Source organism: Plectropomus leopardus, chromosome 9 (assembly GCF_008729295.1).
Source record: "Plectropomus leopardus isolate mb chromosome 9, YSFRI_Pleo_2.0, whole genome shotgun sequence".
Taxonomy (NCBI): Eukaryota; Metazoa; Chordata; class Actinopteri; order Perciformes; family Serranidae; genus Plectropomus; species Plectropomus leopardus.
In genome coordinates this window covers 18096378-18111674 of record NC_056471.1, presented here as the reverse complement: position 1 = coordinate 18111674, position 15297 = coordinate 18096378, and the positions used below count along the sequence as shown (strand labels likewise).

Below are 15297 nucleotides of genomic sequence, written 5' to 3'. Positions count from 1 at the left end.
ATGAAAGTCAAAAGGAAGGTGTCCTTTTGCTAAATTTCTCTGGTTTCAATTTTATTTTGAGGTTATTCATATTCATGCTCACAGTTAACTGACTAGCTGTAGAATCTACACTAAGAAAAGTAGAACTATCTCTATACAAGATTTTACATAATAAAAAACAAAAAACTATATGTAATATACACACATGCACCCATACATCACACACTTACAACCATGCATACATTTTAAATGCTGGAAAAACAACAATAAACATCAGAAGAACCCATAAAACATCAACTATTTATCCAATGTTCGGTTGTTTTCTTACTCTTCTATTATTGGATATTATATATTTTTGGAGTTTTGACTGTTATTTGGACATAATGAGACACTGGAAGGTGTCATCTTGAGCTCTTGGAACTTCTTATGGACATTTTTTTTTCACCAACATTAATTGATTAATCAAGAAAATTATTTCTAGATGAATCAGTTATTTAAGTAATCCTTATTTGCAGCCCAAGTTTGCATTTATTTTAATGTTGAGATTTTGAATCTCTGCTGAGCTGTTCCATTTGTATGAAGGCTGATGGAGACACAGGCATTGCAAACTAGCCTCGGCTGTTACATGTGCTGTCGTATGCGTTTAAGTTGTCCTTTCTATATGTTTGTATTCACGTAAAATAATTTACATCTCAAAATGTTGTTTGAAAAAATGTTTTTTTAACCCTAACCCTCTTACCGTCTTTGTTTCTTCTCCATCACAGACCAGCAGCGATGGCGCCCTCTCTACCCCAGGCCTACAGAAGGCGCTGGTGGATGGCGGTGACGGCGGTGATTGAAAACCTGCTGTGTTCGGCTGTGCTGCTCGGCTGGGGCTCCCTGCTCATCATGCTGAAAAGGGAAGGCTTCTATTCCCACCTGTGCTCAGGTAACATCAGCGGCTCTCGTTCATTTAAAAGTGCAGTCACTGATTCTGAAAAAAAATCTGAAACAAAACTCGGGTGTCGACACACAGCACTGGCTCTGTAATTGGGAAACAAAGTGGCTCAGATGGAACCGCTCAACATTATTCCAGCCAGTCAGAAATAAGGTGTTTGCACTTGTGCACAGGACAGAGGCCTGTGGATACATATTGCTTTGTTTTTAGTAGTACAAAGACACCTAAGCACGCCGCTGTAGATGGCGTGCAAATGACGCGCATGCACACGATGTTCGCTGCAATATTCTTGAAAACTCCAGGCAGCCTACAAACAAAATATTCTGTGGATAAACATGAAGTCAACTAGTGTTACTGGAAGAACTTTACCGGAAAAAGGTTTCCTGGTAAGAGTATAAACACAGACACACGTTACATTTGTGTACTATAATTATTATTGTGGCTTACCTTCAAGTCGAAATTAATTCATACCACTTTGTCACCCCTAAGTCCTCACTGTTTTGGTTAGACTGTTTTTTACCTTTTACAGCCATCTCTCATACCCATCCACACCCAGAGACAAAATGCTTTTTTTTCTCCAGCGTGGTGGACTACATCTTCCTAATAATTAAAGGCCATTTGCCGTCCCTGTGGTCTCTCAGTGAAAGGTCGTAGAAATGTCTGAAGGAGCGAAATTCTCGGCCAGCCTTCCCTGTTAAACTGAAAAGTTCTACATAAGGGGTTTCTAAAAAATCAGAAAAAAGGAGACGTTTATTTTGCAATAATCATAAATATTTTTTACACACACTGTGCTCATGGTCTTTGACCTAATGATGAGTAAGTGATGTCCATGCCAATGAAACTCAAGGGCTGAGATAGTGGTTTCCAACCTTTACGGCTCAGTTTGAAAGTCGTTTCTATTTGCAAACTCCTTGTCTCTGATTCTAAATGTCTATCAGCTGTGACTAATTATCTTTCAGGGCATGAGATGGACCTTTTTTCAATAATTTACTCAAAAAAGGCAAAGATTGGAGAAAGGTCTGGGGGGAAAAAATGATGCAGCAGATTTGGTACCTGGTCCCTTTCCACTTAGTCGTCTCTTGACACAAGATTCAAAATGCTTCTGATTTTTCACTTCTACTTTCTTTCCCACAGCGAATGAGTCAGTGGTTGTGTCCTTAGGCAACTCCTCCAGCGGTGAGGTTGAGGAGTGGCTAAGCTGCGTTGACCAAGAGGAAATGCTGAATCTGGGCTTTACCATCGGCTCCTTCTTGCTCAGCGCCACCACCCTGCCACTCGGTATCCTGATGGACAGGTTTGGGCCGCGCCCAATTCGCCTGGTGGGCAGGTAATGGTTAAAGTCACTGACGTGCCACATTTGTAAGGGGGTGTGCACATCTGCGAGGGGTTAACCTGTCAAAGTGTCTTTTTTATGTACAGTTCACACAGACCTAAATCTCTTTTTTTAATGTAGAGATTTGCTTTATGAAATAATGTTGTCTTTTGGAGGTTTGGCTGCTTCATATTTTCTTTATGAATGATATGATGGTGAGAATCGGGAAGGAATGTGCGTTCCTGAAATACTACTTAAGCTTATAGTAAAAAAAAAAAAAAAAAAAAAAAAGTACACAAACCACATTCCCAAAGTGGTTTTCTCAGTGTGTTAATAAATAAATGTAGGTGGGGCCGTTAAATGAGAGAGAGAGAGAGAGGGAGATAATGTGTGTGGTGTGTGTGTGTGTGTGTGTGTGTGTGTGTGTGTGTGTGTGTGTGTGTGTGTGTAGTAAGTAGTGAAATTCTTTCTCACTGGGTGTGGAAACACGTGAACCCAACTGTAGTGCCACAGTAGATAGGAGCTGCACGTAGTATCTGCATGGACATGCACAGACATGCATTGTTAACACACAGCAAACACCCACAAACCTTTTTTCTTTCTCATTCACAGTTTTAGCAGAGAAGCCTGACGTTTTCATAATAAGATAAATGCTGATAAAAAATGGAAAAGGGGAGTTTATCTGAAGCTGCAGACTGTTAAACAACTGACAGTTTCAGTCTTTGGCTGATAAACAATGACTTAACAGCTTTTTTTTTCAATCATGCTTTTAATGTTATTCATGTATGAACATTTACAGTTAAACTTTTGCCGGTATATCCACATCTGCTGGCTATAGTAAACAGTGACCGACCTCAGTTGAAACACACTTTCACTGAATAGTGCAGCAGTTATATGACTCACGACATTCACATCCAGAGTTACTGCTAAGTCACCTGCGGTTAGTTATCCTGCGGTATTTGTTTAATGGCCCTCTGGGAGTTTATCTATGTGTTGCATTGTTCATACTTATTATATTCTTTACGTGTGACTTTGCCAAGAAGTTACATTAAGCAATAATTTAAAATGTCGTCGTTCTTTTGTTACAGTTCATGTTTCGGTCTGTCCTGTGCTATGATGGCCATATCTGCCTATGACCCTGATGGTGAGTACAAACACATGCTCTAAATAAAACATGTGCCAACATCAATTAATCAACTGTAAAATGTGATGTAAGAGCACTGTAAATCTGTCACAGTTATCCATCAGTTTAAGTTTTGGAAGCACACGACCTGAGATCCTGAGATTTACTTTACTACGTTATAAGACCGGCTGTCTGGATGAGCAACATTCTCTATGTTCACATATACTGAAAATTACTTCATGTACAGGTGTTATACAATACAGTATAGTACAGTACAGTACAGTACTCAAAGCAAAGACAAGAAGGGCTACATTTATATTATTACAATTAAATCTTTGGTGCAGTTTATGTCTCCATAGGTGAGCTGAACAAGCTGTAAACTGAATTATGACCTTTCGAAGGCCCAGACACACCAAACTGATATCAAAGAACTAGTGGTGACAAAAGCTGACTTGCATCCTCTGACATTGTCTCAGCCAAAAAAAAAATGCACTTGAACACACCATGGATGAATGACAATACTTAAAGGCTTACTTTTAAGGGCTTCTCAGCATTTCTCACAAATCTCAAACCCCAATCTACATCCATAGAGTATATCAACTACCAACACAAACATATGCGCACACAAACATAGTCTTGAGCAGTATTAAGGTCCAGACACTCCAGATAGAACAAGATAGCTAGATAGATAGATACTTTATTTCCATGCAGTCAACTGCTCACATTCACTCAAACAATGAAAACACAATAAAAGCATTATCAAAACAGATAATACTAAATCCAATAAAGAAAGAGCCATCATGCAAATAGCAGTTAGTTGTTTCCTTTGGCTTGTATATTTAGCTCCTGTACCAACTGCTACTTAATAAGGACCTCATATGCTTCAAAAAATCTATTTCAGCAGTATGACATAACCTCCCCCCACACTTTGTTTTTCCACTTACTATTTATTTTATTTTAGATTGCTCTTTGCCATGCAAAAATTCAATTACAAATGTAGGTGTACAAATGAGAAACAAGCAAAACCTCAGCAAATTAACAGAGTAACAAAGTTACAAAGTGGATGAATTAATAATTACTCTTTTCAAATGTCAGAGGTGAGTTAAACGCATCCAAAATACAGTATATAGTGTTCCCCAATTTATAAACAGTAGCTTCTCACTTCATCTTCAAGTATGGTCACAGAAAAAAAAGTATGTTAAACTTTCGGTGGTCAAGTTGGACAACATGTTCTCCAAACTTGTTCTGAGAGAGTTTATTTTGGCTCTAACTCTTCTATGCTTCTGTTTTTCTCTGCAGTTCTGTCAGCGCTCATTTTCTTGGCTCTCTCTCTGAACGGCTTTGGAGGCATCTGCCTGACCTTCACCTCACTCACGGTGAGACACACTAAAAATAGGAGACAGAACAAGAAAGATGATTATTTTAATTTTTTATATGATTCTGCACAATCTTTAGTGTATTGCAGATATCTGTGGTGAACCGTTGACCCTTCTAAATTGTTAGGGTGGTTTGTTGCTGATCTAATTTCATAATTTTAAAACTGTCAGGAAAGGCTGCCTTCTGATTTACAACACGAGTGGTCGAGTGTCTTTTCTGGTGTTGGTAGTAAACAGATTTGTTATTAATCCTTTGAGAAGACGATCATTCGTCTCAGTGCAAGTTCTTATTGTTTTGGTGGATGATTTTTTTGTCATCATCAACCACACCCGTATTTTGATTGCTATTGTGTTTGATATCAACTCTCGTGCATAACACCTGTAATGAGCTCGTATTGAAAGAAAAAAGGTAGAGAGGTAGAAAAGAAAAAAATGATTGTGTTTTGGAGCTTTAATTTCTTATATTCAAACCACAGGCTGGAAAATAGTGCAAATAGTGCAATCGTGTATTGTGCAAAACATTGTCAGCAGCTTCAGTACACAAGAATCAGCATCAGACTTCTATCTTGAAACAATATTGCTGGAACACTATTGATAAGGCACTGCTCGAACTTTTGATTTGCAAATGGTTAATAAGCACGTGGATATCTTCACCTGCATCTTCAGTACTTTCTACTTTAGTTTGGTGTTCCACAGGAGTGGAAATGTATGGAAAAATGTATATGTAATAACAGTAGACTGACTGTATGAGGGACAAACTGAGACATATTGCAAACTACACGTACCTTTCTCTCAGTTTGTTCATTTGTTTTGTAAGTGAATGAACATTTTCAAAACATACTTGTTTACACCTGAAGAAAGGGAAAGTTTTTTCTTACATGTAGGTTATTATGCAGAGGTTTTACTGAGCCGGGCCACTTGAGATCAAATTGGACTGTGTGTGGCCCAAGAGCTAAAATGAGTTTGACACCTCTAGATGGGACTCTTTTCAAAGATACAATGTCTGGGGCTGATTGGACCGTGTGCTGTGGAGGTACAAACCACTTCCTGTTTTATGGCGAAGCATGAAATTTCAATGGCTCACCACAGCCACACTGTTTGACAAAAACTCAAGGTTTTAATAACTTTTTATCTGGAGGGTCTTGAGATGGCACAGAGGTCATTATAAGTAGATTGGGTTAAATCTTTAGGAGGAATTTGTTTAAGAATGAACCTGTAAATGATGAAAAAATGCTCTAAAATTGCACAATAAATTACCTGTTGGGTTTAGGGCTGCAAGAGACTTTTTGTACATCTTGAGATATGTGTCTCCTAATTTTCGTACAGATAGGTATAATATCCACTTGGAGCTACTCTTGAAAATTTGCCATGCGCTGTATGTGTGTTAAGGACAAACCTTTAAAAAATTTAGTGATATAGTGTATTTAAAGCTGTCAAAGGGCAGTAACAAAATGTGGTCTTTAATGTGATCAGGGCCAGCTGCTGAAGGTACAACTGGTTCCAAGGTGAAGAAAGTAAAACACCATGTCAGATTCTGAGTCAATAAGAAAAATGGAAATTTCTTTCTCCTCCTCCATCTGTCAATATTTGCGTTGCCTATTTGAACAAGCATGTCTCTTGAATATGCATCATATTAACTGACGCATATTGTCATCAAGAAAAAAGGTTCATATTTTAATGTTGTGAGTCACAATTTGGCACCTAAATGAGCTCTTTTTTCTTTTTGACGACACCGAGCAGCCAGTTGTCTGAAAGTTTCTACTGTGGTTACATAAGTGACATTCTGAGAAAGTCCTAATGTAGAGTTGTGTTCCTGGAACAAATGAGCAGAACAGTTTTGGTAGCTGAGAGTCTCAGCGTGGCCGGAGCCTTTATTTTTCTCAGCTGAGGAAACAGTGTGTGCTGTGACTAGGAGCCGTGTTTGTTTACACTCACATCAGGCATGTGCGTTTGTGTGTGATGTGTCAGCTGGTACCAACATTATCAAGTCTGTTTTATTGTTGCTGCTCCCTCCTGTGTCACTGCAAGTATTTTGGTATGCGTGCATGTTAACAGTGTCTCTGTCGGAGCTGCACATGACTACTCCCAGATGGAAAGTCTCCCATTTGTGTTTCCACCAATCACAACATGCAGTTGTCTACACACCCTCCCTAAAGCTCGGCCCCCTCACCTCTACTCAAAACACTCAAGGCCACTCTTTCTCTCGCCTCATCTGTTCCCTCTCACTTCCTTCCTTCTTCCTTTGTTCTTGTCTTCCCATCTTCCCACTCTCCCCTGTTTCTCTGTTGTGCGCAGCAGTCAGCAGAAAATCAATGTAGGACCTTTTAAACTCTGCATGACTCTGCACACATGTGGATGTTCACATGTGTGCGCATGGTTATGTACACACAGGGAGACGAACATGAAACAGATGTTGAGATAATGAAGCTGAGTATGCAAAGACGACCCTCTGCTACGACCTTATACCCCTGTATGGTGACTGCAGCCTGGCTGTGCAGAAAAGAGAAGACACCTGTCTCTGTCTGCGGCTCGAATCAAACACATATTTTGCAACTTCACTGTCAACTGTGCCCATATATCTCACTGAAAACAGCAGACAAAACTAATAAACAACTGACATGGTTGTTTTACAGAAGGAAAACAGGATGTCATTCATCCATTCATATTATCCACGTAAAAGATGTAATGTTTATTTGTTTAATATGATTGTTGTTTATAGACTTATTTTTAATGAACAGATGGCAAAAAAAATCTCACAACAGCTAGCAGCATCTTGTTGGTGGTCAGTCATTACAAACTACAGACTGTGCAACCAAACATTTATTCAACCAAAATGTCATTTAAAGGGACAGTTCACCCCAAAATCAAACTACACATCTCCTCTTACTTGTGGAGCTATTTATCAGTCTAGATTGTTTTGTTGTAAGTTGCTGAGTGTTGGAGATCTGTCTGCCTTCCTTATAATAATGAAAAGAGTGGAACAATACGGCACTTAGTTGTGGTGCTCAAAATACGAAAAAATACATATCAAAAACACAAAATGTATCTTGATTTTGGGGTGAACAGTCACTTTAAATTCTTGTCAAGGTCCCAAATTTGCCAAAGATACCAAAAATGTCAGGCTGCATTTTGGAGAAAGTGTGTATGAAATGGTGCACAAAACATCTAGAGCTGCAATGATTAGTTGACTGATCCATTAGTCAATCAAAAGATAATTACTGACAGCCATTGCTATTATCGACAAATTATTTGGGCCAAGAATGCCAAATAATTGATGGATTCTAATTTCTAAAATTAAATATTTTGCTTATTTTTTGTCCTGCATTATTGTACATTTGTAATGTATTATTATAAATGATTATATTATTGATTATATCATTATAAAAATAATTATTAGTCATGCGCTATAATATTCAACAGTAGAGCCTGTGACTCATGATAGCAGCATCACAGCAACATGGAAACTCCTTTTAGTGTTCGGCCACTAACGCACACTCACATAACTCACACAGGAAGGGACTGTACTCTTTCTACTCTATTAACCACCCACAAACACAAGATTAATATTACACACAAGATAATGACTTGAGTAATGTTCAACTCCCCCCTCCTGTTTGTCCCCGTCTGACCTCTGAGTCTTTCTTTCCGTGTCTGTAATTGGTTTGGGTGTACCAGCATTAACTGACCTCCAAACTGTTGTTGTTGTTGTTCTGAAAAGGGAATGAGGGCAGAGCGCAAGCACTGAGGGACATACGCACACATCCCATCATGATTTAAATCATGTGCTTAAGAAGTTATTGTATAAGGCAAGAACACGTGTCACTCAGGAGTCAGTTACACATACTGAGGGACAAACACCCCCCGGATACAGAGAGGCTATCATGTGATTTCATACAATTAGATTTGTCAATTTCTAATACACAATAACAAAAGATGTTACATTTAAACTTAAGGAAAGTTTTGAACATTGTTGATGAAAACATCATCCTCTATGACCTTGATCAAGGTTAACTCCTCCTTCCCCACAGACAATAGCTTGTGTTGTGTGCACATTTATTATGTGTAAAGTGATAACACACACATGTTGCAAACAAAAGCATAAAATTGGCAGAGAAATATATATTCATTAGAAGGAGCCAATAAATTACAGTTAGGGTTTTTAATTCAAGGAGCAGTGAAATGAGTGAGTCACACAGAACTAGCTCAGATGAACGTTTTTTGTGTGGACAAAAAAACAATTTAAAGAAACGTGTAGTTTGTAACAATCTAATTACAGTACAAAATATTATAGTTTGCCTTTAGTCAAACATTTTGTTTGGGATACTCTGAGGGGAGATTTTTTTTCTTTGCGTTGTCACTGTAGTGGCAAGCGCAGTGGTCAGTTTTCAGTGGTCAGTAGAATAAATCATGTCGAATGTCCATACAACTTAAATTTCCATTTAACAACAGTGCAAGAGATTTTCTTTTTAACAGGAATTAGGCTGTTACACCATTTTGCTGAAGGCTTGAGATTTGCCTTTTAGCTCAATGTGGCTGAATCATCTTTCTATCCTCACTTTGACATTAAAACCTGTCAAATCTTGCACAAGAACATTTTTCCAACTAAACTCTAACTTTATTAACCTCACACTCTTCCCACATACTTAACTACCATCAGTGGTGCATGATGACTATGCATGGTATGACTGTAAGCTTTTGTGTCACATTGGCAGAGAAGGAATGAGGACCATCCTCTTGTATCTACTGTGACACAGATGGGTTTGTCCTTCAACAGAAATGGCTGCGTGCAGGGGCCTGTCGGATCACACGCTAGTGATAAAAGAGCTTGCCGCTGTTCCTGGCCGCACTTGTGAAAGCTGTCAGTCTTCCACGTGCAAACAGCCAACAGCGAGAGGCTGAGCTTCTTCTAAATTTGTCCAACAAATAGAGGCCACTGCAGTGAATTCAGGAGGACTCTTAAAGAGATGCTTTGGGTAAAATACAAAGAAACCTCAAAAATGAGGGTTCATGTCTTGGTTTTAGACTCCCTTTGAAGGCAGGTGATCCACCGTTTTTACATTAAACTACTTTTTTTGGTGTTATACAAGTTTCGTGCAACTGGTCAAGAGTGCTGTGCCAACACTGAGAGGGATAAGAGTTCGACCAACCTATGAAGACAGAGAAAGGGCGGCAGAGAATTTAGGTGTAGAGAAGGAGCCGGTGCTAATCAGCTGTGGTTTAGTGTTTCCTGCTGGGATCTCCACAGAGAGAGTGGCTGCAGCTGCGGCTTGGGGAGATCAGTCAAACTTAAAAAATGTTCCTTCCACCACCTTTCTTTTTTATAATTTCTCTCCTCGCTTATTTATCTACACCACTCTCCTTTTTTCTCCCACTCCTGTTGCCTTTTCTTTAACTTTCTCTTCTCATATTCAGTCTCTCCTCCACATCTAACCACATGCATCAAAATTTCAGTGCTCATTAAGCTACTATTTGGCCCGTTCTCTCAGAGATTAAGGTCTTAATTAAACTCAGTGCCAAAGTCTTACAACACCCAAGTGAGTGAGCACAGCAGGAATAGAGTCTGAACTGATTAGTCGTGACAAGCGAATGACCAAAGCTCCATTTGTGTGTGACTCTCTGACACCAGCTGACCCTCGTGTTGCCTCCGTACAGGCACATGTCTCTATCGTTAGCGTTTGCATGCACCACATGTGCTGCAGGACCCTGTTTGAAATATCTATTTTATGAGAACTGCCAGAACACAAGTGGTGTGAATCACACCTGCTGCTGACACATGCACACACATGTTTCATGTTTTTTCTTTGTTTTCTGTCTCACACACAAATCTCTCTGACACTCCCCTGCAGGGTCATCGCTGTGTTCCCCAGCTCTGTATTAACTTAAAAGCATAGTATTGCTTTTTTGAAGTGGGGTTGTATAAGGGTCCATAGTGTGTGTATTATGTATGATAGATGGCGGTCGGCACAACCTCAGTTTGAAGAAACAGGCAAGAGTACCTGCACAGAAGCTGCAGTGTACATCTCTGGATGGGTCAGCAGCAAAATGTTCTTAGCCACCTAAAAAAAATGAAAATCCCTTAAATGTACACTATATTTAGAATATTTTAAGTGCTTTACCTTGCCATCAGGCAGCCCTTTCTGACAGCGGAGCCGTTAACAGCTTCAGTTTCCCCATCTATGCTCTCATCAAACCCACCAGACTCCATTCACAAAAAACAGTAATTTTAGCTCACTAAACACAGAAGCTGCTGGTCTATTGCTGCCTTGACTGGTTTGTTTGTGTTATTGTGTGACTTTTGTGAATCCGAACAAACTCTTTTAAACACCAAAGTCTCACAGTAACAAACCAACCAACCAACAAACCAACTAATCGAGGCGGCGGTAGACTAGTAGCTCCTGTGTTCAGTGAGTCTGCCTTTGAAGAGGGCAGCAGTGAGTTAGTTAGTTAGTTAGATCTTTTTTTTAGAACACGCCAAATAAAATAGGAAAACAAAATAAAATATAAGCATATTCGGACATATTCTGTAAACAAAGTACTTCAAATCAAATCCTACCCCCTTTCTTTCAATTTTATTGAAAAAAAAGAATGTTCATTTTAAACATGAATATTCCCAATTTTATGTAGTGTGGTCTATCTTAGCAGTTCAAACTGCAAAAGTATTAATGTAGATGGGCAATTCAAATGCAATTTAAATGGTAAATATCTCTTCAGCCACTGTGGAAATACTGTATCGATGTCTAAAGTCAAGAAAACTGTCTTTCTTGGTGATCTGAGGGTGTAGGTTTCAAGGAGTGCATAACAACAGTAGGCTGTAACTGTAGGTGGGTGATTAAAACATGATGACCCACAGACACATACACTGAACATTTGACTGAGAGGGAAAAACAAAACATTACTGAGAACATAAAATCCTTTGAAAGGTCTTAATGTGTCATGTTAAGGGGATATAGATCTGGGGAACATAGAACCCTGGGAACATACATGTGCTCCCACTACTGCACTTGTAAAAGCAAACATCAGTGAGCTGACATCTCACATGGCTGGAATATCTTTGCTTTAACATTAGTAAGAGATGCAAACTCCACTGTGTGCTCAGAGGGCCCTCTCGCCCACATTCCACAAATCTCCGCAGCCAGAGAGTCCAACGCTGTAGATCTTATGGCCGTGAACTATTTCAGTTCTCAGAAGCGCTGAATGAGGACGGGTGTTCTCCGGGATGTTTTTTTCTCATCGCTCAGACAGTCAGGCTCTCTCTCTCTCTCTTGAACATCCTCAGGAAGGCTTTTTTTTCCTGTTTACCTGCCAACCTCCTTGTTGTGTCAGCTCTGTCAGTGACCTCATGCTTCCCCCTGAAACACACACACACACACACACACACACACACACAAACACACACCAACACACACGCAGAGCCAGCCAGCTGCCAACTGTCACCACAGCCTAATCTCTACACAGCAATCGACCCATACGCACACATTCAAAGAGAAGCACATATTAATTCTCACCTTCATCTTCTACTTTTACATCTTGCTGGACTCAGGAGCTAAAAGCAGCTTGAGGAATTTGGGCCTAATTACGGAGTTATACATTTCTGGGAAAGTCTGTCTTGGAAGTTATATCACAGTCTGACCCACCAGAGAGTCCCCTGTAAATATAACATACCTGTTTTACTACACACTCATTAATATTTTAAAAAACTATAAACGTCAAGCATTCATGATGAGCATACAGGCCTATGATAATTAGAAACAGATAATGAGACAAAAGAGAGAAATATATCATACTGTTATTCATTCCCATGCAGGCTGCACACAGTAATCACAGTCCACGGTTCTGTCAATAGCCACAGCAGAAGCACCTCATCTTGGGAGTTCAGTTGTACCGACTTTCTAATGTTACGTTGACTCTAGTTCTCTGGATTGGAAGTGCAAGAAAATGGTGTACTAGAGAGCCTCATCCCCACTGCATGAAAAAACGCTAACACCTGCTAGCATCTGGCTTTTTAATGCGATGAGAATCTGTACAATCGGCGTTCACACCTGGGTCAAATGACTCTGCAGCAGACGTGTTTTTATCGCCTCCGGAATGAAATCAAATCAAATGGACACTGAAATAATGTTATAGCATCAACAGTTTTTACAATCCGTATCTTTACGTTTTGTATTTGCCGTTCACGTCAGCAAAGATTGTAGATTTGTCGTCATAAATGTCATCCTTTCACCTCTGTTCATCCATCGCTCCACATTTATACAGCAAGCATCAGTCATTATTTTTTAATGATTGATGCTTGATGATTTAATGACTTTTTAATGATGAATGCTACAGCTGTATGGTTTGCATGACCTCTGGGTCACCATGCAAACCATACAGCTGTAGCGTTCATGTTGCAGCTTTTTGCTATGTTTCCCTTCTGAGACTTCACTGTCAGTCTGTCCAAGGAGGTCACACATAATCTTTTATGAATAAATACATGTTTAAATTATTTTCATGAATTCCCTTAGTGAAAAAATGTTTTAAGGGCATCACTGACATTGTGTTCCCAATTTCCCAACTGTTGAGATCAGCCTCAGTGAGATCAGTTGGGAAAGAGCATCCTGTGGGGAAAAAAAAAAGAAACTGACACTACACAGTAAACTCTGACCCAGCGGAGAGATTAGGTGACGCCAGCAGCAGTTTGGAAAACCGTGCTCAGTGCAGAGTGAGAATAGTGAGCTTGTCATGCAACACACCTAAAATCCCACACATGTGATTTGATAATCGTGATTGACCCACTTAAATCTCTAATCAAACGACACTGAGTGTGCTGGCAGCACAATAGGTCATTGTTATGTTGGCTAAGCCTCTTACTACTGTAAATAGGTCGACCTAATATATGATGTGTTAGTGCCTGGTGCCCACCATCTTGTTCCCTTTTGCCCTGTGTCATGCGTGCCCCCATGCCGGGTCCATCGACCCCTCTGAAGTTCAGTCAGAGCTCGCTTTAGATCGGCTCCAACATTTTTAATCCCAACTCAAAGAATTTGTTGAAAAAGCAAGAATTAAGACGCGTCTAAGTGTAGCTTAGTCTGTGTTTGAACCATGGGGTCAGGACCCAAACTGGGTCATGACTTTGTTTCTTGTTTCCTCATGACATGGAAACTAATATTTTTTTAATGAGTCTGCTCCGCAGGGAGGGAGAAGTGTGACTGGGTGCAAACTTCAGAGGCAGAAACAGTTCAGTGTCGGAGGAACAGTTCATCCTGTGGACACACAGCAGCTGTCTGCCCTCTGCTGGTCAAAGTTATATACTGCGTCCTGATTAAACCACAGCTTTGACTCGGGACAGCTCGTATAGGTTTCATACAGGCGTGTTTGTCACATTGCTGACGTCTGGATGAACATGCTTGATTAGTATAATAAGTGACTGTACTTTATATGTCAGAGTAGGGAGGGGGCTAAGGTGTGACTTTCTCTTTTTTTTAATCATGCCCCTTCTCTGACATATTATTTTCCTTAGCTTTCCTGAGTGACCGGTGTAAAAAGACCCTCCCTCCACCATAAATAACCATGTTTCACAGTTCCTGGTTATGATAAATGGTGTGATTTTGGAGATATCTAAAGAAAACATGCTATTCAAAGCCACTTATAGGTTTTAGGGTTCCAAGATATTTAAAATACACACAAAATCTGATCAGATGAATGTTCCTCCTGTAAGCAGAATACAAAAACATGAATTTCTTCCAGTGCTTAAAAAATATTTGAAGTGCCTCCCTAATTTTGCACCACCTCACTCCTTCTCACAAATAACAAACAGTTCCTAACTGATATGTATTGTTTCTCCTCTGTCTCTGCAGCTCCCCAACATGTTTGGTGCTCTGAGCTCGACCGTCATGTCTCTGATGATTGGCTCCTACGCCTCCTCTGCTGTCACCTTCCCTGGAGTCAAGGTAAATTACAGAAACAGAAATGGGCACTAACACTGATACATTTGTCAGTTTTTTCACATAAATGTTTTTTTAAAAAAAGGTCTTGTGTTGATGTCCCATGCAGCAGGATAGAGTGATTAATTTACAGTGACGCCTCGGAGAGTGAGCACTCTGAGTGGGCAGGTCAACTTTTCAGCTGCTTAAATTAATAGTTTTATTTCAACTGTTGGTCGGCTGGTTTGTTGACAAAAATTTCCCCACCTTTTGGAGGCCACAGTTTTGGGCCTAAGAGGCTGAAATTTGGCATAGGGGTCAAGTGTGTGTGTGTGTGTGTGTGTGTGTGTGTGTGTGTGTTCATGCCAGTTGGCTAAAAGAGGGCATGGCAATGGTAGTGGTAGTTGTGTGATTTAAATAAAGACATGTACACATGTAAATATGTCTGATTATGAATTAGTAGAATATATATTTAACCTGAGGAAAGGGACAAGACGTAGATGTATGAGTGCAGACTGTTGCATATTCACATGTGAAATAAACATGTGAAAGTGAAAACAGTTTCTTGTAGTGATGAACTAACAAAGAAGTATTACCTGACTGCTGTTCCTCCTCAGCACCAAAGACATGTGTGCACTACATTCACTATAAGAACTGTTGTCCAAAAAAGT

General features: G+C 39.8%; 1 protein-coding gene across 1 annotated transcript in view; it reads left to right on the top strand.

The window, feature by feature from the left end:
- slc43a1a (solute carrier family 43 member 1a) overlaps positions 1–15297 on the top strand; it is a 29946-nt gene that overhangs the window by 6377 nt on the left and 8272 nt on the right. Inside the window, exons 2-6 of the mRNA XM_042493225.1 lie at positions 744–907; positions 2051–2243; positions 3317–3372; positions 4651–4727; positions 14561–14653. Coding sequence (XP_042349159.1) covers positions 754–907; positions 2051–2243; positions 3317–3372; positions 4651–4727; positions 14561–14653 — 573 coding nt within the window. The 5' untranslated portion in view covers positions 744–753. The remainder of the gene's footprint in view (positions 1–743; positions 908–2050; positions 2244–3316; positions 3373–4650; positions 4728–14560; positions 14654–15297) is intronic.